General features: G+C 41.4%; 1 protein-coding gene across 7 annotated transcripts in view; it reads right to left on the bottom strand.

The window, feature by feature from the left end:
* Stambpl1 (STAM binding protein like 1) overlaps positions 1-27686 on the bottom strand; it is a 51134-nt gene that overhangs the window by 7716 nt on the left and 15732 nt on the right. For all 7 annotated transcript variants that reach the window (XM_021657980.2, XM_060388439.1, XM_060388446.1 and 4 more), the window contains exons 2-6: positions 14980-15062; positions 6445-6662; positions 4080-4155; positions 2871-2966; positions 1456-1813 (exon numbers count right to left, since the gene is read on the bottom strand). In XM_021657980.2, the coding sequence (XP_021513655.1) occupies positions 1456-1813; positions 2871-2966; positions 4080-4155; positions 6445-6662; positions 14980-15009 (778 nt within the window). In that variant the 5' untranslated portion in view covers positions 15010-15062. The remainder of the gene's footprint in view (positions 1-1455; positions 1814-2870; positions 2967-4079; positions 4156-6444; positions 6663-14979; positions 15063-27686) is intronic.

Here is a 27686-nt window from a genome sequence, read left to right as displayed (position 1 = left end):
GAAAGGAGAAACATGCTAAAAACAAAGCTTGGATCTTGGTCTTTAAAAATGAATTTCAGCAAGCTACTAAAGTACAAATTTCAACACTGGAACCACCAGGTGTTTCACTGTCCATGGCTAGTTAAAAAAAACAAAAACAAAAAAACTCTTGAAAGTAAACATTGGGTAGAAGGAAGGTAAACTGACACATAGGTTTCATACACAAATTATTTTACATGAAAGTTTATTAAAAGGCAGCACTGTTACACAGCTGCCATCTGGAAAACTCCTGCATGTGTGTTTTCTTTCTGCACACCCCAAATATGGCAAAGAACCTACAGGCCACAGTTCACACGTCCTAAGACACAGGATGAATATTCTTACCATGTTGGCCATGTGCTACCTTCTCTCTTCATGAACATTGTTGGGAACAAACAAAAGAAACTCAGTGCCAAGTGCTACCACTTCATTTTCAAACTCCGTTTAATCATAGGGAGAAACTAAGTTCAAGGTCCTAGGCCCCAGGGGACTTCCCAATGGCTGAACAGCTTCTGTTGTAAAGAAACAGTTGTCTGAGTCCAGACATCTCAGGGACAATCTGTAAGAATACAGTTGTCTGGGTCTAGACCTCTCAGGGACAACTTCTCCATCTTGCTGGCAGGGTCAAACAAGTTCCTGTTCACAGGCCCGGGGACCTACTCCTATCCTGACTGATGGAAAGTTCCTTGCCCAACCCCTCATGTAAAAATATGATTGGACAGTGCTGCAGCCCATCCTGCTCCCCCTCAGTTTATGGCTTCATCCTTTAAATACGCTGGACAACGTCCCTTCAGGGTCATAGTGTGGCTCCCAAGTCTGTTCCGTGGCCCCGATCAATCAATAGCAGCTTGATGACAGTAAATTTTTGTCATCCGCATTGACTTGGTGTTTGAGTTATGTCGGACTTAAATGGACCTCAGAACGATGTGAGTGATCAGTAAACAAAAGGACATTTTATTTTTGGAAACGATCACTAGCAAAGAAGCACGCACAGTGATTGCCTACCGTGACTCTTAAATGGGTGCCTCTGTGGAAAAGGATTGCCTAATCGATTTGGGGAACTTGGTAGAGGTGATATGGCAGTGTTTCATGCCACTGACTGCTAGTGGAAAGCCACACTGTTCACTGGTTAGCTATCGATGTGACTCAGACCCCACCAGTCCAGGCTACTGTCACATGCTTCACTGAAGTATCTGACTATGGCGCAGGGTCTCAGAAAACAATTTTTCAGTGTCTTTCCTCTCCAGTGTCTCCCTTTAAGATGAATGTGTGTCTTGAGGAAAACACAGAGAAGGAAAATAAATGCTTGGACTCCTCATTCAAAATCTCTATTCAATATTGAAATAGGATTGCTTCTTAATCAGGCAAGTTATGTAGGTTGGATTTTAAAGTGAGATATAGTCAGGGTAGGACGTGCCTGTGTCCTCTATCACTTACTCTGAACAGCACTCAGAGTGGCTGCTGGCTTTAGGGCCCTGTTCACTGGAGGAGAGTGGTCGGCGAAATCCCTTCCATCGCTCTTTAGAGGCTGATCCGCAAATACGTTCTGCAGAGAGTTGTTCTGGCGGGTGGAAAAGCAGGACAGCCCACTTCCGTCAGTCTGCTCGGACAGCACCCTGGAGTCCTGACCTCGAATCTGGCCCCGGGCCAGCTCCTGCTTCTTGAGTTGATCTTCGAAAAACAGGAACTGTTCGGATTCTAGTTGCTGTTGGCGCATCTGAGCGATCCGCTTGCGTTCTGCCTCTATCAGTCTCTGATGTTCCAACTTTTTGAGAATTTCAGCTTTATATTTGTTCTAAGATGGTTGCCAGAAAAAAAAAAGTGTTAGTTTCTGAGACAAAAAACACCAAACTGAAAGTAGATAGTTTCAGTCTTCTGGCAGTGAGAGACAGAGACAGTGAGAGAACAGAGACATAGACACACAGAGAGATAGAGTTTCAAAGTAACAAAAAAATAAATAAATAAATATTGCGGCTAAAAGGCTTAGTTTATGAAGGAAAATTTCTAAATTCATCGTATTTCACCGGAGTCAGCACAGCAGCCATGCTCTCTCCATCCCCGCCCCCCCCCCCCAGCGTCTAAATACTAGACCCTGCAAAGGACCACCCATGCTCCAATTACAGATTAGTGAGAACACCCCACACCAGCCAGCCACCCAGCCCTCCTGCTCTGGGATTGTTTGCAGAGAGACTGGAGTGAAGCAGGCAGCGTCTGCAAATGGTCACTACAAAAAGGCAGACTAGTGTGTCTAATAATCTCAGAAGACTTCAGAATTTGCATCCTTAATCCAAGAACCCATGGATTTACTGGGTAACCTCTCCTTTCAATGCCTGTTGTTCTCCTTTCACCATGTAATGAAAATCCAGAAATAAAAAAATCCACTGAACTATGATTATTTTTCATGTACATGGTTAGTTGTTCTATCTTGATGGAATGTTGAATGTACTATTTGAGAACTAAATTCACATTTCCAAGGCCTACATAATTAAATACATCAAAAATTATGCTCCGTTCTGTCTACTTTCAGCTGCTTCTGTTCATCTGGAAAAAAAATGTGTTAGCCATCTGGCTCAAGGTTACATTGGCAAGAGTTGGTTGAAAGCTCTATTTAAATCACTGTAGGAAATCTATTTCCTAATGCATTGCTTTATTAGATGTTTTAGGAAATGAAAATACCACATCCCTAGAGCATGTGCTTAACCTGGATACCCACATGAATTTTTTATTAGTTTTGCACCATTACATCTTTAATTTTTAATTTAAATGTATACATTTCAAAAAGTCATGCACAAAATTTAAAAATCATTTTTCACAGAAAAATGTAAAGAAATAAATGTGCCAATTGAACTTACTTTGCTTTGCAAATACTCTTGGTATTCTATGTTATATTTCTTTAATAGGTCCTTTTTCAATTCATCTGTCCTTGGGAATGCAATCTCCTTCAGTTTCTTTAAAAAACATACACATATCAGTTAGTGAGATTTTCAGTATACCCATTTAGAGCATCAGCTGAGAAAGAAAAACATCTGGAATGTATATTAGAAATCAAGTTATAAAAAGGCAGAAGTGATCTCAGAAAAATAAATCTATTCTAGGATTCCAGAATACAGCTTTTAGGAATGAAGAAAAATAAACTGTGTGTGTGTGTGTGTGTGTGTGTTCTTTGTATGATATCTATTGATTCAACTAGTTAGATAAGCATTTTAGGTAGGTACCAATAGAATTGCACATTGCATTTGTAAATCATTCAACATTGATGTTACAAAGGGTATTAAGGGGTATACAGTGGTTCGGGATGTCAGAGGTAAAAAAGCAGCTAAGGACCCTTTCATAAAAATTCATATTCAAAGTCCTAAAACCAGATCTACTGAATTCATCTCTTAGGAAGGAGTGAGGGAACCAGGATCTCAGACAACTTCTTCAGTGGTCTCAGTGACAGGAAAACCCAGGAAACTGGATAGAGTCCTATCACCCCCTCCCTTCTGGAGGAAAGGAAGCAAAAGCCTCGTGAGATTGGTTCATATAAGTTGCTGGTGGATGGCCCAGTTAGGAGGAGGATCCAACCATCTCAGCTCCAGCTAAACTCTCCCTCCGAAATTTCTCCCTAGGAAGTAAATAGTTACATCACTTAACAACAGGGACATGTCCTAAGAAATATATATTTCAATGATTATGTTTCTATGTGGAAAATTACAGTATCCACTTTCACAAATGAAGATAGTTACAATGTCACTGAGCATTAGAATTTAATGAGAATTCTGTCACCTACAGGGTTCAGGGGATGAAACCTCATGGAGCACACTACATGACTGTAGCTAAAACTTGAGGCCACCTCAAAAATCACCACTGATTTTCAAATAGTTATTCCATCCCGTAGACAGCAATCAAAATAAGCTAAGATGGCTGCTTCAAGCAAGTTCAGGGAAACCACCATTAAAATGTCATAGCTGTTGGAATGGGGTTCTTGTGCTTAAACACTCCAGAGAATAAGGCAAGGAAGAAAGGAAGCTGTGAATCAGCAATGGGTACTTAGGAGCATTTGATCCCATGTTCCAGTGTACCTTCATGATGTCCTGCTTCTCCGGTACTTCACACTGTTGGTAATCTCGATGGCTGGGAAGTTTTTCTACAAACAATCTAGAGAAAGAGAAAAGCACAGCATTAACATTCTGTGACAGCAAAAAGCAAGTGGCTTTCTAACAAGCATTCTTACCAAAAAAAAAATAAAAAATCCACTCAATAACTTTAACAATGGTCTTTTCACCCACCTTTTCAGTAAAGGTCGGTATGACTACTATTTGGACTCTACAAGTACTTACTTTGTTTATGTTCCATCTTGGAGGGATGCTTGCTAAGACACAGGGTATTCTGAGGGGAGGTAAAACTACCATCTTTCAGGGAAGCTCCTTAAACTCAGGAAGCAAACAACCTGAAAAGTTCAGGAAATCCATAAAACTGATCAGATTCACTAGGCCCTCCTTTCTCAAGCACTTATGAACAGTAAGTACTGCTAAAAGACACTCTCAGACAAGCTGAGCTACCTCGAAGGGGCCTAGACCACCTGAATGGCCTGAAAGAGACAGATTCCAACCTGTTGAGCTGCCAACACGTTGTGCTGTGTGCTCCAGGTTTCCAGGTTTCATGAGCTGTCACCCAGGCTGGGAGTGGGGTTTTGATATTGCAGCTGCCTTTGAGTCATTTCTGTTCCTGTATGTAACCCCAATAAAATCCATTTGGGTGGTATCCTTTCTTTGGTTTGTTGTCAGTTCCTTATGCGGGGTGAGTAGACATTCATGTCTCCCCAGAGACAGTGTCACACAATAAACAGCAACAATGAAAGACTGAGACAATATTTCAAGCAAGGTGGAAGACAAAGAGTGACACCTCAGGTTGTTTTCTGTATGCTCTGGCATACGTGCACCTGTTCTCTTGCACACAAATGCACACACACACATAGCCATCACACACACACACACACACACGCGCACACAGACACTTTTTTAAACCTTAAAGGGTACAAAATTTCAGTTAGACAGGTGGAATGAGTTTAGAGTTTAGAGATAAGAGTTTAGAGAGTTTATACAACACAGGGTGTTTATAATAAACAAATTATAGGCTAGAAAGTTGCCAAGACAATGAATTTCCAAACATTCTCACTATGATAAACAGCAAATTGTTAATAGAATAAATTGATGAAAACAAAAACATAATTAAATGTACTTTACTATTTTTTAATTAAAAACAAGTTATTGAAATTAATTAACATATGGCTTTAAATTAAAACATTAAGAGGCTTGCTTAGCTTAGATTCCATCATTACCGACAAGAGGAAATTGTCTAGGCAGTGAAATTACCAAACTTGTAGGAAAGTCCATATCTGCTTACATTGGCTCTCAAAGTTAGGATATATTACTAACAAATGTCTGAGGGAAATGTGGTCTTTTTTGGTGGATATTGTGGTATCGTGACTTTTGCTCAATAGTTTGAGAGCTCGTTTGTGTATTAAATTCTTTCATAAACAAACAAAAAGCCTTTTCAAAACCAACAGCCCATTCAGTGTGACATGGACTACGGCACCCTTGGCAGAAGTCACGTCTCTTCTATGCTACCCAACATGTCCCTACACTTAACCCCTCAAGTTTATTTAAAATACTGATGGCACATGCCACATGCTCTAGGACAGGGGTTTTCAACCTTCCTGATCTTGTGACCCTTTAATACAATTCATCATGTTGTGGTGACCCCCAACCATAAAATTATTTTTGTCGCTACTTCATAACGTAGCAGTTTGCAACTATTACAAATCATAATATAAACATCTGTGTTTTCCAGCGGTCACAGGCAAACCCTTGTGAAAGGGTCATTTGACCCCCTCCCCCAAAAGAGTCGTAAACCATAGGTTGAGAAACTCTGCTCTAGATGAAGTAGTGTGGCTCCTCTTCCCAGAAAGCTTATGCTCCTATGGGAAGAAAGTGGCATAAATTGTGACATTATAGCTGTGAAAAAAGAGACGGGTTAGTCTCACTACTGAGAGCCTCAATCGCTCTCAGACCTTCCTCTCATTGCTGAGGCTCAAAATGGTCTAACCGGTTTGAACATGAAAACTCCCATGGTATGCACACTGCCATATCAAAATATCACAAATGTATCGTTCCACTGCTCTCAATCTGAAGACCACTGAAAGACTGGTTCTCAACCTTCCTAAGGATGTGACCCTTCAGTACAGTTCCTCATAGTGTGATGACCTCATCCATAAAATTACTTCTGTTGTAACCTCATAACCATAACTTTGCAACTGTTAAGAATCATAATGCAAATACATGATATGAAGGATATCTGATATGTGAACCCTGCAAAAGATTCATTTGACCCCCAAGGGGGTCACGACCCACGGGCTGAGAATGGCTCTTCTAAAACATGACTTACGTTATAAACTTGTTATAAAGAACAAAGGCATTTTCCAGGTTTCCTTCTTCCAAATACACAGATGCCATCCTCTCCATTTCCACTCCGGACCTGAAGTAGCGGCGTGGGGTGATGTCTTCATTAATGGAGATATTACAACCAAGCTTGCTTAGGGCACGGACCCGTTCTTCTGGGCTTAGAGAAACATCTGTGTGGTCAGGCATGGCAGCTAACTTTTTCTGCAATACAGCATGTATATCTCTGATTACAATCCTTTAAATGGGTGTAACTATTTAATTTGTGTATTTTCTGTTCCAAAAACCCAATACTAATACATAATCACACCCCAAAAGACACACATCCAAGAAGAATAAACACTTTCATGGGTATAAGACCTCTTAATAAGTTTCAAAGTAGATGTATGTAGCATTTCCTAGGTATTCAAATTTTTTGGGTAAAGCATCATTAGAGTTCGTGTAATCTCTGGGTGTGACCCATTCTGGGTCACTCTTGTTACACTAAGGCTCACGCCATTGACTTTGAGGTTCACCAGAAAGCTGCCTGCATTAAAGCTGTTATGATTTGTTTCTATTCCACAATATCTCTGCTTTCACTAGCACAATATATCTGCTTTCCCTCCACTGTCACAGAACAAAAGAAATGACAACAACAACAATAACAAAATCTACTGATAAGTCCCAGAAAAGCTCTTTCAGGAAAACAGCACCCCCCCAAGTCATTTCTTAAACGTAAATAAGTCTCTTAAACTTCCACCCAACAGTAATTGCTCTCTTACTTAGTTCTCAACAGAGAAAATGATAATAAATTATGGAGAAAAGTCACGTCTAATGCATTCTTTGACGTTTACTAATGAAGCCATTATGCACATCCTCGGAAGTGCAGAGAGCATTTGTATTCAAGATAACGATTCGGAAGAAGACGACGTGCTTCAGAGATGCAAGGCTTGGATTATCTTCCTCGTTTATTAAAGGCAATAAATGTTTTATGTTCTTTGCTACAGCTCGAGTTCAGCTCTCCACATGTGAGAGCAGCTGTTCCGCAATGTGGAAACAAGTCTGGCTCCTTGCCAAGGCGATGAACCCAACACCCAGACCACAGCTTGTTTTCCCCTCTATCAGACTTGTCTGTTTCAAGAGTATGGGCCAGGCACCTGCAGCATGAGCCGCAACCGGGCCCTTCTTAAAAATGCAAATTCCTAACAGGCTCCACTGCCGCTCGACAAACTCAGGGTCCCTGGAGGTGGCTGCAAAACTGAGGCTTCAGTTGGTGTTCCTCAAAAAACCTAATGCATTCTCCAGCTTCACCCCGGAGAAAACTCAGCTTCTTGTGGCCTTCCTTAATCAGCTATGGGTAGCTCATAAGCCCACCCATAGTGAATGCGTAGATTTGAATAAGCGTTCAACGTTTTTGTTCATGGGTAGGAGTGCAGGAGGCTAGATACATCTTGTGCCATCTGATTTAGTTTACTTCCAATTTTAAGGCAAGTAGAACACTAGAAATGTGAAATGACTTTTGCTTCTAACGGCTTTATACACACACATACATATGTATGTGTGTACATGGCCATATATGTCTGTATGTGAATATATATATATGGCCATATAACTTTTCTTATGGTTACATTAAGCTGAAGGGAGCCATACATTTTTTTTTCTTTCCTAATGCTGTTACTTTGATCAGACCTGTAGCAATGGACATGAAAGCTCCTTCCTTCTATTTCCTCCCCAAGGAAGTGCCAGGGACTGGACTTCCTCTCTGCAAAGTCTCCAGGTACCTTTTCTGTGACTTGATGGAGACACATACTCCAATTAGAGTTCTGGAAATGGTAAGATTCAATTTCCTGCATTCCCAGAGAAAAGAAGTTTCTGGTTCAAGTGACCACAATAAAAGGCTACTCAAAAATTTGATCCTCACCTTACACATTTTTATCTGTTTTCTCTTGGTCACAAACTGCAAAGCTAGAGACATGGCGAGTAGCAATGCAGCATCTGCCTTTCTCACCTAAGTGAGTTCATGCTAACGTAAAACACAACTCCTTCATTAGATAACAGGAACCAAATATAGTTAGCATGAAGAATTAGTTTAAAGTTTTAAAGCACAATAGAGTGACAAAGAAAGGGGCACAGATTTATAAGAGACTGTGAAAGTTTCTAAGAGAACTAGAAATGATGGCTCCCCTGATTTGATCATTGCAAAGTGTATACATTTGGCTATAAATATGTTTTTAAAAGATTCTGTTGGAATTTCTTAAAGGCATTTTTTTAAATCAACATCTTTTCATGATAAAATTCCTGTAGAAAGTAGGAATGGAGTGGATCAATATCAACTTAATAAAGGTACATAAGAGAAACCAATAGCCAACATTATGTTAAACAAACAAACAAGCAAAAAACTTGAAGCATTCTCACTATAATGGAGGACAAGACAAATAATGTCACCACTCCTATAAAATACAGTGCTTGAAGTTTTAGCTAGAACAATAAGACAAGAGAATGAAATAAGAGATACAAATAGGAATGGGAAAGGTCAAAGTATCCCTGTTTGCAAATGATTTTTATGAGATGCTCCAAGGATTCTACCAGGCTATAAAATTAACATTAAAATCAATAGCCTTCTTATATACTGTCAAGACAGACCAAGAAAGAAACCTGGAAAACAATCCCATTCATAGTAGCTTTAAAAATACCTGAAATTCCTCAATCTGTGCTTCATTTGCTCTATCTTTATCCCTGCACATCTTGAAGGCAGGGTGAATTCTGAAGTTTTTGTGGATGGGTTGGTGTTCGCCTCCCTCTGCTAGGAGACTAGTCTAGTTAGAGGATGTCCTCTTCAGTCTCTATGGCCTCTGCTACTGGGAATCAATCCCTGCTTGAGTCCCCCTCATATCCTCCCAGAAGCCTACACTGACTTAGGTCTTCAGGTTGTCATAGAGATGCCCCACCCTTGGTTTCTCTTTTCTCTACAGGCTTCTGTCCTCTCTCCCTCACTCTCCCCAGGTCTAATCTCCACCTTCTTAACTCTGCACCCTCTCTCCTATGTTATGTGGTTATCTGTCTACATTGTTCCCTCTCTTCAGCTGCTAACTCCATCTATCTATCTATCTATCTATCTATCTATCTATCTATCTATCTATCATCTATCCCATTTTATTTATGCATCCTCTCTTGAATCCTTTATGTTACTTATCTTCTTTGGGTCTGTGCCTCATAATAGTATGCTTCTCCTATACTCTATGGCTATAATCCATGCCTGGCCCAACCAGAGACCCAACCTATCAGAGACTGCCAATTCCTGACACTTTAAATGATACTCTGCTAAATTTGCAGACAGGAGCCTGATAAGAGTTGTAGTTTGAGAGGCTTACCCAACACAAATTTGTTTTGTGCCTCAAAACAAATGCTGAGACTCACAGCCAAATAGTGGGCAGTGAGTAGGGAGTCCTGTGGAAAAGTGGGCTGAAAGAGAAAAGGACCTGGAGATGACAGGAGCTGCACAGGAAGACCAACAGAGCCAACTAACTAGGGCCCAGAGGGCTGAGACTGAAGCATCAACTGAGGACCATGCAGGAACTGGACCTAGACACCCTAGATGTAGCAGATGATCAGCTTAGGCTTCATGTGGGTCCTCTAGGAAGAAAAGTGAGGACTGCATCAGATATGCACTCACTTGTCAGCTTTTTGATAACTTTCTTCTGGCAGGACTGCCTTGCCAGGCCACAGAGGAAGATAACATGACTGGTCCTGATGCAACTTTATGAGCTGGGATGGAAAGGGGGGGTAAGGGGAGTGGAAAGGAGGGAGGGTGGGAATGGGAGGGGAGGAGGAATGGGGCTACAACAAGGTTATAAAGTGAATTTAACAAAAATAAATAAAATAAATCAACTTATAAAATGAAACCTTTTAAAACACTGAAGAAAGAAATCAAAGAGGACACCAGAGGATAATGAGAATCTCATGCAAATGGATGGGTTAGCATTAATAGTGTGAAAATGGTAATCCTACCAAAAGCCATCTACAGATTCAGTGAAATGTTCATCAAAGTTTTGATGTAATTCTCCACAGAAATTGAAAGAAAAGATTTAAAAATTCACATGAAAGCACAAAGGACTCTTGTTATCCAAACAGTCCTGAACAAGAGAAACTCTGCTGGATGAATCACCATTTTTAATTTAAATTTATACTACAAAGCTATAGTAGTAAAAACAGCACAAAAACAGATAACTCGGTTGATTGAATAGAATCAAGGACCCAAGTATTGTAAGTCCATGTACCTTATATTCATCCAGTATTGACAAAGATGGCAAAAATATACACTGGAGGAAAGAGCATCTTTAACAGAAATGTGGTTATCTGTCTACATGTAGAAGAATACAACGTGATCCCTCTCTTCTACCATGCCCTTCCCAAATCAATTACAAATGGGTCAAAAATCATAATGCTAGACCTGAAGCTTCTAAAAGAGTAGGATACAGGCTCAAGTAAGAATTTTCAGAATAAGACCCTAGTTGTCCAGGAAATAGGATCAACGATCAACAAGTGGGGCTTCCTGCAATTAAAAAAGCTTCCATACTGTGAAGGGATCTCTTAAGTGACTGAAAAGGCAGCCTATAGTATACAGGCTTGCACTGAGAGGAAAAGTACTGTCCAGCTATAGATCTGATAGAGTATTCATGTCTCTAATGTAGAAAGAACTCAGTAAGCTAAACATCCATAAAACAACCCAGTTAGGCAGTATGATATGGAACTGAGCAGAGGGTTCTCAGAAGAAGAAATACAGATAGCCAGGGAGTAATTTTAAAGTGTCCACCATCCTTAGCCATTAAGAAATTACAGATAAAAACTACTTTGAGGTTTCATTTTACTAGAGTCAGAATGGCTAAGAGTTAGAACACAAAAGAAAGCAAATGCTGGTAAAGATGTAAGGGAAAGGGAACATTCATGCACTGTTGGTTGGCATGGAAACAGCCTAGATGCCATAAGTTGATGAATGGACAATTAAAATATGCTACCTACATACAAGAGAATTTTATTCAGATGAGAAGAAAAAATTTAAATGATGAAAATTTCAGATAAATGGATAAGATTGGGAAACATTATACTGAGTGAGGTAACCAAGACCTAAGAAAACAGATGTGGCATGTTCTCAGGCACATGTGAATCCTAAATATAAATCCTTTATATTTTTACATTTAATTTGGAGTACATACAGAAGCCAGCAAACTAGAAAGCAGCCATGGAGAGGAAGGGGAAGAACAGATCTCAAGGAAGCAGGAGATAGGCTCAGGTGATGTAATAGGAGGAGAATGATGGGAGAAACGGTTTAAGGAGGGAGGGGGGAGGCAAGGGCAGAGAAAGGGTGAAGAGAGGAAACTAAGGATGTTTGAAAAAGCCATATGGAAACCTACTATTTCATAAGTTTCCTAAGTATCTATCTATCCAGAGATATGAAGAGAGATGGAAAGATTCATAAAAATAATATAATTAGAGTTATCTTATCTAAGGGATAATGCTTCTCCCAGAAGGCAGAGATTGCCAGACAAAAAGCCCAGTTCCAGGTGTATGATACCTTCCCTCAAGCTGTTTATTAGGGGTGTCCTAGAGACCCCAACACAATACACTCGATTGCCATTGCTCTTAATTTCCCACTAAAACTTTTCTTTCTTTCTTTCTTTCTTTCTTTCTTTCTTTCTTTCTTTCTTTCTTTCTTTTTTGTTGTTGTTGGTTTTGTTTTGTTTTTGTTTTTGAGACAGGATTTCTCTCTGTAACCTTGGCTTTCCTGGACTAGCTTTGTTGACCAGGCTGGCCTCGAACTCACAGAGACCCACCTGCTACTGTCTTCCAAGTGCTGGATTACAGGCGTGTGCCACCTGTACCCAGCTTACCAGTAGAACTTGATAGTAAGAACCTATTGCTGAAGACACTATATACTTTGTTCACAATACATGGAGATCAAGTTAGTACTAACCAGGAAGTTCCTTCTTCCTGGGTAAGATGTTCTTCAGGCTGCTGATGGTGAAAGGTCATCAACAGCTTTACCAGCTATGAACCCTGTGGGCTACAATAATGATCAATATGGCAAGACACACCTATGGGTGAATTTAAGGTCTGCTTCACAAGAAAATGCATATCTGGTACTGGCCGAGAACCCATGGTTGGGAGCTCCACTGTTTGCTAAACAGATGAGTTACTAAATTACCCTTTAAATACCCATAGATTTGTGCAGCCTTTAGACCACCACAAAGAAGTTTATCATGCGGTGGGTGGCAGTTAATGCAGAAACACACAACTGGTCAAAGTGCACGTGTCCTGTCACAAACAGGTGTCTATGGAGTGATCAGCCACAAATGAGATATCTGTAGTATAGGCCCTCCAAGTTTCAGGAAGAGGAAGCAGAAAGAGAAGGAGCAAAAGCGTGTCTTCTGGTCATGACAGATGCATTCAGAAACTCACAGCATGTCTGGTTGACTGCATAAGACCAGTACAAGATGAAGACAGTCAACATTCCAACATGAGTGGGGAGGGGCTCATGAGCCCTCACTCCTAGCTGAGTAGCTCTTGACAGTTGATAGCTCGGAGAGGGAAACTTGGTTTCCCTTAAAGCTCTGGCCCTCTGGTAGGTTAGCCATGCTGTAGTACCCCCTGCCCCATGAGTTTAAGGCAGCACAAAATGAATTCTGTGGGTCATTAACAAAAAAGAGAGGATGTAAAGCTCAACTTCACACACTTGCTTTGATTCACACCTTATGGCACTGTTCTTCTAGTTTTCTTAATCATTTTCTACCTCCAGAGAAGCTCTTGAAGACTTCCCTACATCAGGAATGCGAGCTTGTGAACTATGAGTCCTGGGCTTCAGTACCCAGTCTTTTCTAAATGAGATTTCTCCAGCAGTACAGCAATCCACCCACTTTCCCTCAGTCAACACTCCTCTGTAAAACTCAGTAGCACTAAATGAAAGTGTTATCATCCAGCCATAGGTAACTGTCTCGGTGACAAAAAAATAAATATCAGAGCCTTTCGAAAGAAAGCTTCTAGCTCCCACAATGTATGAGAATTATTTGCCCCTATCTTCTCAGTACACAGTATGCACTGAATCAATTACATCTATACAACTAATTCCAACCCCTTACTAATTCCTTAGGTAACCATTTTCTATTAATCTTTAGGATGCAGCATGTTCTATGAAACAGAGTTAATATTCCACAGATGTGACAGAGAGAGAGAGAGAGAGAGAGAGAGAAACTAGTGCTGGAAGGATCACTGAAAGGGTATGGAGTTAGCATACAGGAGATACAGGAGGGCCTGAGTTCAGTCCAGAGACTAGAGAGAAAGATGGAGATAGAGAGGATTAGATTACCAAAGATACACCAGAAAATTACTTAATACCATTCTGTTGGTCAGTCTTTAATATCTCATTTGTATATAAACTTCTTGGATGATGACACAAATTTCCCACATGAGAAAAGTATTCCTTATTACATTAACAAGTACAATGGAATTTCAGTTATTACAATACCATACTGTGGAAGAACATATAATAACTATACAAATGACTGCTTCCTCTTGAGGTTGAGAGAGACTTTGCTATTTTTATACCCCTGTGAAATGACACCGTGGGGTCAGAAAGTGCAAAGGTTTTTGCAGGACTGTTTCTCACACATCCTAAGAAGTACAAAGTTCCTAAGAAAGGCATTCTTGCTCAATATTAAAGCGTTCTTGTCACAGCCTACTTCAATACAAGAAACATCTACTTTTTTTTTTATGTTCGTTGTATGTCCAGGGTCTGTGTTCTATGTACATTCAGAACACTGCTGCTTTCAAGCCACCATCACTGTGAGTAAGTTTCCTCTGGAGGAAAAAATAAAATTAACAGCATCCATTCATCAAGTCACCATGATATGCTGAGAACACAGCACAAATAAGGCCAAGGAGATTACGTGGTATGCCTATATTCACATTTAGGGACTGATCTGGGACACCGAGCAAGCAAACATGATCCCAAAGCCATGCCATTTCCTCTCCAACACTGTTTTTCTGGGGCGCAGCTAGAAAAGCCGTGAATTCTGAAGGGCTGCAGAGGGCAAGTGAGAAGATCAAGAGTTTCAAGAAGGCAGACGTCTAAGGAGGAAGCACAAGCAACAGCACAGTGCTGAACATGCAACCCTTTTCCTGGCTGTTGCCTCGCCAAGGCAAGCCTCCAGCTTTTATCTGTGAAAAGCTGAAGTACAAAGAAACCAGAGTACACAGTATGACGCCCACTCTGAAATCCCCTCTAGTGTTTTTCTAAAGGATTTACACTCCCAGAATGTAGCCTCACTGATTAAAATTTCACAGACTTGTGAGCAAAAGGCTATTTTTAAATCTTGCGGAGATGGCTTTATTAGTCACTTCCTCGAAGGACAGGGCCACAGAGAAGGCTACAAATCTACAAGGAAGCACTATCAGTCTTAAAGCAGTAGTGATTCTTTCTATAGTTGGTCCCCGGTTCTTCTTTTGGAGCCCTTCAACCGTTAGCAAAATGACAGTTGGCATGACTTACCAGTGAATTCACAGTAAATGGCTGCTCCATGCTGTCCTGTCTGCAAAGGCAAGGTGCCCACTCTTTCTTCTCAATCACTTCATCTGTTTCAAAGACACAGAGCAAAGCTGAGGTTACTCCATGAAAACTTAAGTCTCCATTCATAAGCTCCAAGTTCAAAAGAATGTGAGCATTTTGGAACATGTACCCAACTAGAGTGCCTAAAGAGACTATGGAGGTCTTCTCTAAAAAAAGGGCAAAACCATGGATGGTTAGGGGTTTTTGAAATGGATCTTCAAAGGTAGAAGGATGCAGAGAATTAATGCTTGCTGAGCTGAGCATATAAAGCTGCTGTATGCTGGCTTATTTAGAATCCCATGCTAGGCCATAGATAAAGTGGGCTTACTGTCTTCAACAAGAAGGAAGAATATAGTTGTTGCTAGCAAGAATGCTGAGGCCACTGGCTCTTCACTGAGAGCCAGGCTGGGTTTAAGCAGCCTTCAAGCTGCATTTTGCAGAAGCATAAGACAGCTTTGTGCGTCCCGTCATTGTGAATCACAGTTTGTGAAGTCCCCTCCCTCCCCTTGAGAATGGGACAAGCCTGTTCTGTTCTAGTGGGTCTGCCTGTGGGACATGATAAGTGAATAATCGCTCCCACAATTATGTTCCATCATATATCAAAGATGAGGATGTATTGCAGATACATTAAAGCACCTTAAGCTCTTGGTATCAAGTTAATTAAAAGATAAGGTGCCATGAGGTTTTCACCAGAGGAAGTGAGACTTTGAACAGCTTTTTTTTTGAGATCCAGATGCCAAATGTTCTGCAGCTGCAAGAAAGCTAGTTCTACCCAAAACCACAAGAACTTCAAAGAGGAGTCACAGCTGAGCCCCTACCCATCAAGACCCAATTTACAGTTCCCTAGTCTGTCCTGACTAGCTCAACAGCTTGACTGCAGCCTTAAGATACCAATCAGAGAATCTAGGTAAGCTGTGCTCAGACATGCCCCACAAAACAATGAGATGAGTACAGATTCTCTTTAATCATTAAGTTCAAGGAAACGGACATGGTAGCAATAGAAAAACAGCCATCTATGTGACTACAAGTAAGTTATACTGTCGGGGCATCTGAAAAATGGAGAAGTAATAGTGTCAATGATATGGTTGTAGCAAGAATTAAATGTGTTAGCAGATAAACTATAAGGAATCCATAGCCAATATTCTATAAATGTTAAAATTATTAGAATCTTTATGTTTGTGGTTGAGGAAACTAGGTTTCAAAGGTGTTATGGGAATATGCCCAAGTTCCAATCTTAACAATTGCTAGCCCTTCCTTTGTACAACAGTGCAGGTCAACCTCTCTCTCCATCCTTTTGCAGCAGGAAATCTATTAGACTCATTATATCTAGAGTAAACATGAGAATGAAATAGTAGTCTTCTAGAAGTACTCTGACCTTGAAGAAATCGTTATAGAAAACAGTGATTTCTGTTATCTATATAGTTGTTTTCTGAAGGAGCTTTATAGTCTTTGCACGACCTAGGTCACAGACAGTACTGCCACACCTGGAATGTCTATTGAAAACAGGACTAACGTCTCCAGGGACGTGATATTCCACAAAATATATAAACTAGATTAGGGGTCTTGGTATAAGGACCTTGTTTTACACAAGGAACAACTTCTGTGAACAATTAATACATATGCTTTTGTGTGGCTTTTCCTGATTCAGTCCACAGAGGCTGTAACATCCTGCTTCCAGCAAGCCCTTCATCTTTGAGTGACTCTCTTTCTTGGGCTGTCCGGCAGAACACCGATGTCTTTACTTTCCACCATTAGCGGGTCATCTTTACACCCTACCAGCTACTTTGGTAACTTTCGATATTCATCTTCTCACTTCAGAAACTGTGGGAGGCAACATTTATTTTTTTAATTATTTTTATTTTTATTATGCACAGTTTATTCACTTTGTATCCCTCCCTCCCTCCTCTCCTCCCAATCCCACCCTCCCTCTTCCCCACCCATGTCCCTCTCCCAGTCCACTGAGAAGGGAGGTCATCCTCCCCTTCCCTCTGATCCTCGTCTATCAGATCTCATCAGGAGTGGCTGCATTGTCTTCTTTTGTGGCCTGGTAAGGCTGCTCCCTCCTTGGGGGGAGGTGATCAATCAGTTCCTGTTAGAAACAGTCCCTGTCCCCATTACTATGGAGACCACTTGGATACTGAACTGCCATAGGTTACCCCTGTGCAGGGGTTCCAGGCCATCTCCATGAGTGGTCCTTGGCTGGAGTATCAGTTTCTGAGTGAGGTATCCCAAAAGCAGAAAGACACACAGGGTATATACTCACTCATAAGTGAGTATACTAGACATATAATATAGGATAAACATACTAAAATATGTAAACCTAAGGAAGCTAATCAGGAAGGAGGACTTTGGCTAAGATGCTCAATCCCTATTCAGAAAGGTAAAGAGGATGGACATCGGAGGAGGGGGAAAACAGAGAACAGGATGGGAGCCTGCCATAGAGGGCCTCTGAAAAGCTCTAACCTGCAGGGTATCCAGGCAGATGCTGAGACTCATAGCCAAACTTTGGGCAGAGTACAGGGAATCTTATAAAAGAAGTGGGAGACAGAAAGACCTGGAGAGGACAGAAGCTCTACAAGGACAGCGACAGATCCTAAAAGTCTGGGCACAGGGGTCTTTTCTGAGACTGATGCTCCAGGGAATAGTCTTTTAAACTGTAATGTTGTACAATTTCACAAGGCTCCAATCAGATCAATCAATGCTTCTCCATATTATCTTTCATCACAAACCCACAGAAACCCTTCAAAGAAAATAACTCTGCCTCCTAACTTCTATGTTTTCCCCTCTTGTCTCCCTTTAACCCAGGAGTAAATGCTGAGCTGTATGCCCGAGTCACAGAAGTCGCCCAGGAAAGAGAATGCTTTGGAGAGCAACAGTCACAAGTCACAGTGTGAGATGTAGATGTCATTGATACACCATGGCTGATGGCTGACAGAGACTGCAGGCAACTCTCACACAGGAATTGCCATTTCTGTTCTCAGACCAAAAAGAAAAAAGAAAAATTAAAGAGTTGAAGAGACTCCCTGCTCGATGTCTGCACTGATGGGGTAGACACTGTAGGATTCAGAAGTTCAAAGTCAGTTTCAGCTACAAAAAGAGTGGAGTTCAGCAACATAGAAAATTGAAGGCCAGCCTTGGCTATGTGAGACCGTGACCCTGTCTCAAACATCAAAAAGAAGAGGGTGAAAGGAGAGTTAAAGAAAGAGCTAGAACAATGTACATGGGTGAGGGAGGATGCACGGGAACAAAGAAACACTAGCCAGTCATCTGGGTTCTTTGAAGGAATTATTTCTGTAGAGGTAGAAGCAGGAGGTCAGACTTTCTGTGCAATGCCATTCTGAGTGACACATCAAGTTCTAGTTCAGCCTGGGACTCATGAAACTATGTTTTTACTAATTAATTAAAATACAGAGTCCTAGGACTCATCCACAAGGATTCTAGGCCCAGGAAGGGGCATTTTAGAACAAAGCCCAGGGCTTTTCATATAAGAGCTTCCAGAGATACTTTGAAAAGAACTGCCCTTTCTGCACCTGGGAATTCGTCATGCAGGATACTTAGTTGCAGGCAAGGACCCCAACTCTTGAATTCAGAGAATAGAGAGATCATGTATTTCCAGGAAGGCCAGCAAAATGCGAGACTTCCTGGGCTCACAGAGTGCATTTCCAGGAACAGAACCCTAAAACTCACAGAAGTCTTCACAGACCAAAACACCATCCTGCTGTCTCTGTTACAGCACAAACAGAGGCGTCTCCAGCCTCCTCTGTGATAGACTCTGGCAAGGAATTATTGCCAGGTGTCTACAGCTTCCTCTGCCAGAGATTCTTGCAAGGAATCGTTGCCCTGGAAACCGTGTGCTGTTGCTTGGGGGTTTCTATGCATCTGTAGTTTCCATATCACAGCATAAAATATAGATGTCCGTCATCTATGCCTAGATAACGTGCCTGCAGCCTGGCTGTAAAGATGGTGAACATGGACCTATTGAACCTATCCAGCACGTCACATTTCTGTAGCTCATATATATCCATATATGGCTACGCCAAATTAGAAACAATGTGTTCAGGGTGGGTGGCCAGACACAGCAGCAAGTGTTCAAAACTGAATGAACAAAGATTTTTTTGCAATAAGTTTCTGTTATTTTTCTCATATATCTTAAATACCAGAACTAATTAGCTTGACGAAGTTAAAATATCACTCGGAGTGTTCACACACAAATGTGTTATTCAGTAGTAGAAACCAACACCTCGCAAATATAAGCTGAAAGGAGTTCACAGACTGGTTGACCTACTTTTTGAAGTGTTAATGGATAGTACTCTTCCTATATGAATCCCTGCATTTTAAAGTTCCCAGCTCTGGGCCTTACAATAATCACAGTAATCTACATAATCACAGTAATCTAGGTTGGTGGTTCTCAAAGTATAGATGAGGTATCTGGAAATGCTTTCACGTCGTGTTAGAGGGCAGTATTATTTTATGATATTACTACAGCATCTGCTTTCTGGTACATGCATGCATGAGCACAGAAGGGACCAGTGTTGGCTCAAGACACCCCAAGACAAAGTTCTTAGGGAAAGAGGGACAAAAGGCAGGGAATAAAAGACAAGGCCAGGAGAGAGGAAAGGATATTTGTCCCGGGGGACAAAGGATTGCCCCTACACAGAGAGGACACAGATATGGCACATAGGAAAATAGCAGTTTATAAAGGTAAAAGGGGAAACCCCATGTCAGGATGAGTTGGTTAACTTTAATTGGGCCTGTTAATTAAGGTGGCCAAAGGAGGGGATTTTGATTGTTGGACTTTAATACTTTGATAGCTGGACATTGTAGTTCAGCCTGGGGATGAGGAAGTGGCCAAATAAGGGCACAGACCTTGGGGGCCGGCTTTAGGAACGTAATCTCATGGTTCTTAGCAAGGCAGAGGGAATGGGGGAGAAGGCCTGTTGGAGGCGTGTTTGCCATGCTCGGGCTGGCTGGCGTCCCCTCAAGCTCGGACGTGAGAGGATGAGTGAATGTGCACAGGTGCCGACGTGTGTGCGGGCCAGAGGTTGATGTCAGCTGTCTTCCCTAATCACTTCCCCACCATGCATCCATACATTTCCAGACAGGATCTCTCCCTGGATACGAAGCTCACTAGCCAGCTACCTAGCCAGCAAGCACCAGGGCTCCTTCTGCCATCACCTCCCCGGGGCTAGGGCAAGACACAAGCCCTTCCTGGCCCAGCCTTTATGTGGGTGCTGAAGATCTGACCCCAGTCCTCAAGCTTTCTCGGCAAGCACTTTATCAATGAAGCCATCTCCAAGCACCATTATTGTTGTTGTTGATGATGGAGTTCCATTAGGATAAAGTACTTTTAATCCCAGCACTCAGGAAGGCAGAGGCAGCTAGATCTTTGTGAGTTCCAGCCCAGGCTGGGCTACAAAGCGAGTCCAGGACAGCCAAGGATACACAGAGAAATCCTGTTTTGAAAAATTAAAACAAAAAATTCTTATAACTATTTTAGAGAGCAAAAAGTTTAAGCACTGCTTTTCCAAGACAACCAAGCAAAGAAACAGTGTGAAATCTCATCCTATTATGCCAGTGCAATAAAAAATATATCAAGCCACAAGAATTCAACACAGGAAATATGAATGGCAAGGTCAACTTTCATTTGTGCTACTGGAATCTTGCTGAAATAATGAGAGAATTTAAACAGCAAGAGAAGCTCAGCTTTACAGAACTGAGGCCTACAAGTAGAAATACAGCTGGTGATTAGCCTACAATGACATTCTCCTTCTGATATAAAAATGTCGTCACTTTCAGTAGACACAGAGCGCCTAACTCAGACCCACATTTTCTACATTTGTGGCTATGTCACCAAGTTACACACCACAGAATGTGGGCAGGAGGGAGGTCTGGATCCTGAAAGGGAATGGTAGGAATGACTGAGAACTATAGGAGATTGTCTTGGGCCTGGGTTTGCATGACCCAGGGTCTTAAGGCACTAGAAATTCAGTGGTCACTAAAAGTCAGCCTGACACAGTGATGCTCAAGCTGACCGTCTCACTCTGGTGAAGACTAAAGATGTGGGGGTTGCAGGAGAAAGCAAAGCATTGACAATTCTCTTAGCTAAGAGAAATTAATAAAAAGTGAGGAATTGAGGCAAAGTGAAACTCTGAAAAACAGGAACGGAGCAGCAAGAAAAAGGGAAAAGTTAAAACTGTTTTGTCTAGAGGGGTTCTACTGTATTCATCGTAGGAAACTGGACAAAGACAGGTTATTTTTCTTGAGATTAGTTAGCAGTTGGAGCTGTTCACAGGTTTAGCTGATTTTAATTTAACATCTGTCTGTGTTCCAGTCCAGCTGGGAGATGGCCACATGCTGTTCGTGTGTTGTCCATCTCAGGAACACACACACACACACACACACACACACACACACACACACACAGTCTATCTGTGACTTCTGCTTCGTTAGCTGTTGACCTTGACTGTCTGCTAGCTGTTGGATCTGGCTGGTTTTATTATCATTGACCTTGCAGGTGTTACAGGCTGTTGCTAGTCTGTGCTCTTTGTTCTCACATTTATGTGGCCAGCATGTAGTGTCATCATGGAGCTAACTTCTATTACAGATGCCAAGTCATATACAAAATTATTCTCGGGAACATCATATTTAACTCCTGTTTGTTTGTTTGTTTGTTTTTGGATTGTTTTGTTTTTTGTTTCTTTTCAGTCTGGGTAGTCTCTTTCCTAAACTGAGTGGAGGCTCTCTAGAAACTGTGCTTTCTATTCATCCTTTTGCAATTGACTGCACTAGCAGAAAGAGTATCTGAAAAGGGTATCAGTCCTGCACATGTCCCTCAAGGAAGGGCGCTGCAAAGGAGGCAAAGCTAGCTGGCTCTTGCTGGCTCAGAGCCCACTCTTCCTCTTATCTAGCCACCTTGGTGACATAATGCCCAGCTGCAAGCTCTTCAGTGTCTCCGCTCTAGTGTTCCCACCCTAACCGTTTTAACCTCAGCACATCTGTTCTCGCCCTGACATTTGTGATAACATGTAGTTTTTAACTGTGAGTCTTTTTCTCTTATTACCTAGTCTCAGAAGAATGTGTATGATGGTGCTCCACCAGCCCCTCCCCCTCTTGCCAGCTGAAGTCATGTAAAGGTGAGATGCATCATAGGGATGAGCCATGGAAAAACGGAAAAAAAAAAGAAGAGCATCTTAGTTTGCTCATACTCAGACGACTTAGAGAGATGCAGGTTTCTTGTTGACTGCTCTGTGTGTGTGTGATTGTTTAAGGCAGTTGAACCAGCATCCTGCCAAAGGCAGTGACTTGGGAAAGCATGGGGATTATGCCCATACTAATATGAAACCACAAGCCTGCCTTTGCCCTTCTTTCCCTGGAACTCAACACCTGGCTGGCTGTCCTCTACCTTTCCTCTATCTCCCCTTAGCTCCGCCCCCAAAACTGGCTTCTTTTAGAATCAACCTCATACAACCCTTCAGATCTACAGTGAGCAACAGCCCTGAAAGCCAATGTATGACTATACATTGGTTGTTTACAGTAAACTTTAACTTTTCAGTCAGTTATCACCATTTAAAACTAGGTAGGTTTTTATATGAAAGTTGTAGTTTCCGTTTCTTGGGTGTGTGTGTGTGTATATATGTGTGTGTGTCTATGGTATAAGCATCTATGCCTGTTCATGTGTGTTCACGTAAGTGTGTGTGTACAAAGCAGAAGTCAGTCCTCTCTGTTCTCTGACTTACTTCTGAAAAGGTCTTTCACTGAACCTGAAGCTTGCGGATTCAGAAAGACAAGCTGACAAGGGGTGTGCCTGTCTCTGTTCCCCACAGATAGAATTGCAAGCAGGCATGCACCACCATACTCAGCATTTATGCGTATGCTAGGGATTCTAATTCATGGGTTCACACTTGAGTAGCAAGCTCTTTAACAACCAAGCCATCTCTCCAGCCCCAGATTGCCAGTTATCAGAGATTCTGGCACCAGGGAGCGTAAGGCCCCATTGTTCCGTCTGTGGACTGGGAACTGAGAAATAGAAGCAAGGTTCTGATGAGGAAATCAAAGCTATTTTTGTTTACTTATTGCCCAACAGGAGAGAAGGCAAACAACTTTAAGTGCTAAGAGAATAAGCGAATGGTTCAACTTTTGCTCAATAGGAGGGCTGGCTTGAGACCGTCTGTTCTAACTCTTCAATCTTCAGCAGCTAACATGGGCAAGACAGGTGGAAGATAATTTCAAGTGCTAAAGATAAACAACTGCAATTTGGAGAATCAGAAATATCCTGAAGCAGAATGTCAGAAGAAGTAGTGCATGTCATGCAAGAAGAAAATACAATTATTTGTTCAAAGGGAAGGTCCAATGTGCCAACCAGCACACATTGCAAACAACCTTAAACTCATCTAAGTGGGAGGTAAATGTGGTTCTAACATCTTGCTAGAGCACGGAGCCCTTCCAGGTCCACAACCTCATTCACAAATGTCCTGGCTGCACTGTTCTCACACTTGTAGCTGTTTGAGAACATCCATCAGAAATGTTTGCTTTAGTCTCAGCCTGCTCCTTAACCCCAGGCCCAGTTCACTCTACATTCTTCAGATATGATAACATCTGAATTACAGCTAAGAGGCTGTATTTAACCTGTAAGGTGCCCGTCATGAGTTTTTACCTTCTTGTGTTTATCCCTAACCCCTTTCCTAATTGCCTCGAGAAAATGTAATCGTTTTCCTCTTACACTGACATTTTACAGAGGTGTAGGGAGCCTCAGCTTCTCCTGGTTCTGACATATACGGCTTGGGAACATGGTTGCCAGCTAACTGCTTTCCCAGAGGATCAGTTGACAGCAGCTCAGTGAAGGAGGTGAGCAGCCATCTACATGGGGGGGGGGTGTCTATGGCAAGTGTCCTCATCCACAAACGATCTCCAAGCAACAGTCCCCACACAGTGCTGGGAACAGTCGACCTCTCTTTGAATCACCACCATCAGCCCCTGCCAATTGTTTCCTAACTCATTTGCCCCCAAAGACTGTGGAGGACACTGTGGTTCTGATTTTAAAACAGAGAGCAAATAATGGCAAGAACAAACAGAAGGAAACATCTGGCTGGCATTTTATGACTTCTTAGGTGTTTTTTTTCTCCTTCCCCACTTTTTCTCCAGCCTCCCCCCACCCCCTTCTGAAGGGCCAGGGATGTTCAGAATCTAGGGCTTCACATGCTGCAGAAGTACTGCACAACCAAGCTACAATATTAACTTAATTAATTTTCCTTTCTTAAAAATATGCTTTTTAAGCTGGGTGGTGGTGGCATGTCCTAGCACTGAGAAGGCAGAGACCAGGCATATCTCTGTGAGTTAGAGGCCAGCCTGGCTGACAGATTAAGTTCCAGGACAGCCAGGACTACAAAGAGAAACCCTGTCTCAAACATACCAAAAAAAAAAAAAAAAAAAAAAAAAAAAAAAAAAGCCCTCAAGCAAACAAACGAACAAACAAACAGAAAAGAAACCCAACTAACCAACTAAACAGCAACAGCAACAAACCTAAAACAAAATAACAACAACAGCAAAAACCACTTTTTTTTCCTAGGGAGAGGTACTTAAGCTCAGAATTCTGACCCACTTTCATCCCTAAAAGCAGTCTTTTCCAGAATACAGAAAGGAATCTATCAGACAGTGAGCACTCTCCTTAGAGGCTTCACACTCAGGAAAGAGCTGGGGTCATCTTTACCCAGTTGTGTCCTTTTTTCCTGGAGTGTCACGGTGACCTGGATAAGCAGGTGAGGTGCTGTCAGGTTAGAGGGCAGACCAACCAGCTCACACCATCTGCATAAGGCGTAGTTATCACTGGCCAAACCCACAACCTTTCTTATCCCCACTGGGTGAGAGTTCATTCTCCAGGGAGAACAGGGTGTAATTTCCTTAATTGGAGAAACAAAAAGGAAATTATTGTATCCTAGGCCTTGAGCTACAATGATCTAATCAGATTTAGATAAATCAAGAGGGCTGCTCCCACACCTTCAAGGATAGAGGCACAAAGGAGGACCTCCTGAGTCATGTTCCTAAGGAAAGGGACGTGCTGTAGGGGGTAAATTAGCAAGGTGCGGCCCCTCTATTCTAAGAACAGAATACTCTGGTTGTTTAAACTACTTATCTATAGTACTTATGAGAAGTGTGCCATGATCTTATCTACGCCAAAATATGGGTAAGATAGAGACATAGCACGCACAACTCGAACTTGCCAATTCATAATTGAATGTTAAAATTCTCCAAAGTTCTTAAGACTTAGAAGTTCCAAAAAAGAACACATTTCCCAGAGAGAAAAGAAAGCTCTGGGGAAATCAAAGTATGTGAATAGAAACGAAGAGGCGGGGCCATGAGAAGCAGCTTCTGCTGAGGATTTTTGGTTTACTTTACTTTATTTTTCTCTATCTGATAACCACTACAGGTATGGCAATGTCTACTGGGGGCCAGGTTTCTGTCTCACCGCTGCCACTTTGTCTATGACAGAGGTGTTGGAAGTTGACTGGGGGGCACTACACAGGGGGTAGCAAACACGTCACTCTCGAGGAGAGTTCATCTTCTCTTATATATTTACTTACTTTATTTTGATGTGTATGAGTGTGTGTATGTGTACGATGTGAGTGGCCAGGGCCTGAAGGGGGTCACCAGATGCTGGGAACCTCTACCTGGGTGCTAGGAACCAATCCCAGGTCCTCTGCAGTATGTGTCCTTAACTGCTGAGTTAACACAATACTGATGATGACGAAGACGACGATAACAATGATGATGATGACAATAAGTTTGTAAGATTAAGCTATTTCTGAAGGAAACAGTTCTGACATATATTACTTCTTCCTTGTTGGAAAACGCAAACATTAATAGTTTTGGGTGTTTGGGTTTTTTTTTTTTTGACATTTTGTTTTCAATTCTAAGTATCTGCTGGAAGCAATGCTTCTTCTTTTCTGCTTGATTCCTTTGACTGGTGGTGGGCTTAAAAGACCTTCTAACTTCTCTATGAAAGCATCAACTTCAGTCCTTCCTCTCTTTTAACCTGTTTTATATTTCTTAATTTTTTACAAAACATAGCCTCAGTTATAGATTTGCAGCAAGCATTCATCTATGAACGAGCTACAAGGTGATGATTCTCAACGTACCTCATGAATTCATCATTAGTCTTATTACTATTTTTTATTTATTTATTTTACTCAAAGTGTACTCTCTTATGTCTTTCCCTCTATTGCAGTGGTTCTCAAACTTCCTAATGACGCAAACACTTAATACACTTCTTCATGTTGTGGTGACCCCTAACCATAAAATTATTTTTGTTGATACTTCATAACTGTAGTTTTGCTGCTGTTATGAATTTTAGTATCTGATACACAGGATATCTGATATATGACCCCTGTGAAAGGATTGCCACCTGCAGGTTGAGAACCTGCTCTACTGTCTCCCAGGTGAGAGCCAGCTGGGCTTACAGGGGAGGTGCTAATAAATTACTATTTGTTTCCTTTAACATAACAAACAATAGCAACACAGCTGCCAGGATGGTAATAGCTACTGTTATACAAACTTCCCTTCCCTAATGCAATCATGCATCAACATACATGATCTCAGACAGCAGTGAAAAGAGAGCCTGCTCAGATAACAGGCACATGAGTTTACACACTAGACCTGTAACCCAGTCAGAACTTTTGAGTTCAAATTCCAAGCTATCACAGAGTGAGGCAATGCTTGACAAACATACATCACAATGCTCACTAACATTCTCTCCACAGCATGCAGGGGAAAATGAAAGCTTCTTAGAAGAGGCAATAAAATTGAGCAATGATGGAGGAAGGAAGCAAGACTAGGAGCTTCGAGTTTAGGCACAGTCCTGCAGTAGGTCCAGTAATTCATTAACCTTTGAGAGTTAAAAGTGAAATCCAGGGGAGGTTCAAATCCATGGACCTCAGACAAGAATGACAGAATTGACTGTAGAAATGGGACTTCAGTCTAGCATCACAATATATGATTCATAATCTCCATGCCCAAGATATAAAATGGGCATTCACTCACATTTTTCTTTAGGCAGAATGATTTAGTGTCTGTGCCTGGCCACCTGGTACATGTAAATAAAAGAATATGAATGCACAATTATTCTAGCAGGACTTTGCTCAATTCAAAGTATCCACTACCTTTTAAGATAAATTCTAAATTTTGTGGTACTCAAAAGACATTTAATAAACTTATAAACTGATTTCCTAGCAGAAAAGCAACATTGTTATCTTGAATAGGAAGGGATTCTGGGCTTTTTAAATAAAATAAGTCAATTACTATGCAACATGAAATATTTGGCAAATAAATTTAAGGTGTTGAGAAGATACTTAGATTCCAAACACATTTTTCTAATCATAAATTCCAAATGATTATTTTGCTTTCCTGATGGTAAATCTTTTTTAAAAATCCAGAAACTATTCTCTTCAAATTTAAGATGCTAATTTCTACTGTATATTGTAATATGCTTCCATTTATTCCAAATTGCTTTTTAAAAAATACTATTCAAGTGTACTTAGGTCAGTGAACCCATTTTTAAATGGTATAATACTTACCAGAAAAATTATGAAGCTCTGAGATCAAGGGGACCAGCCCTTAGCCATGAATACTTTTATTTAATTTTCATAAATTTCCTAGAG

The sequence above is a fragment of the Meriones unguiculatus genome, chromosome 1 (assembly GCF_030254825.1).
Source record: "Meriones unguiculatus strain TT.TT164.6M chromosome 1, Bangor_MerUng_6.1, whole genome shotgun sequence".
In the NCBI taxonomy this organism is placed as follows: Eukaryota; Metazoa; Chordata; class Mammalia; order Rodentia; family Muridae; genus Meriones; species Meriones unguiculatus.
The sequence above is the reverse complement of the archived record's forward strand: the minus strand, read 5'-3'. Positions and strand labels throughout refer to the sequence as shown.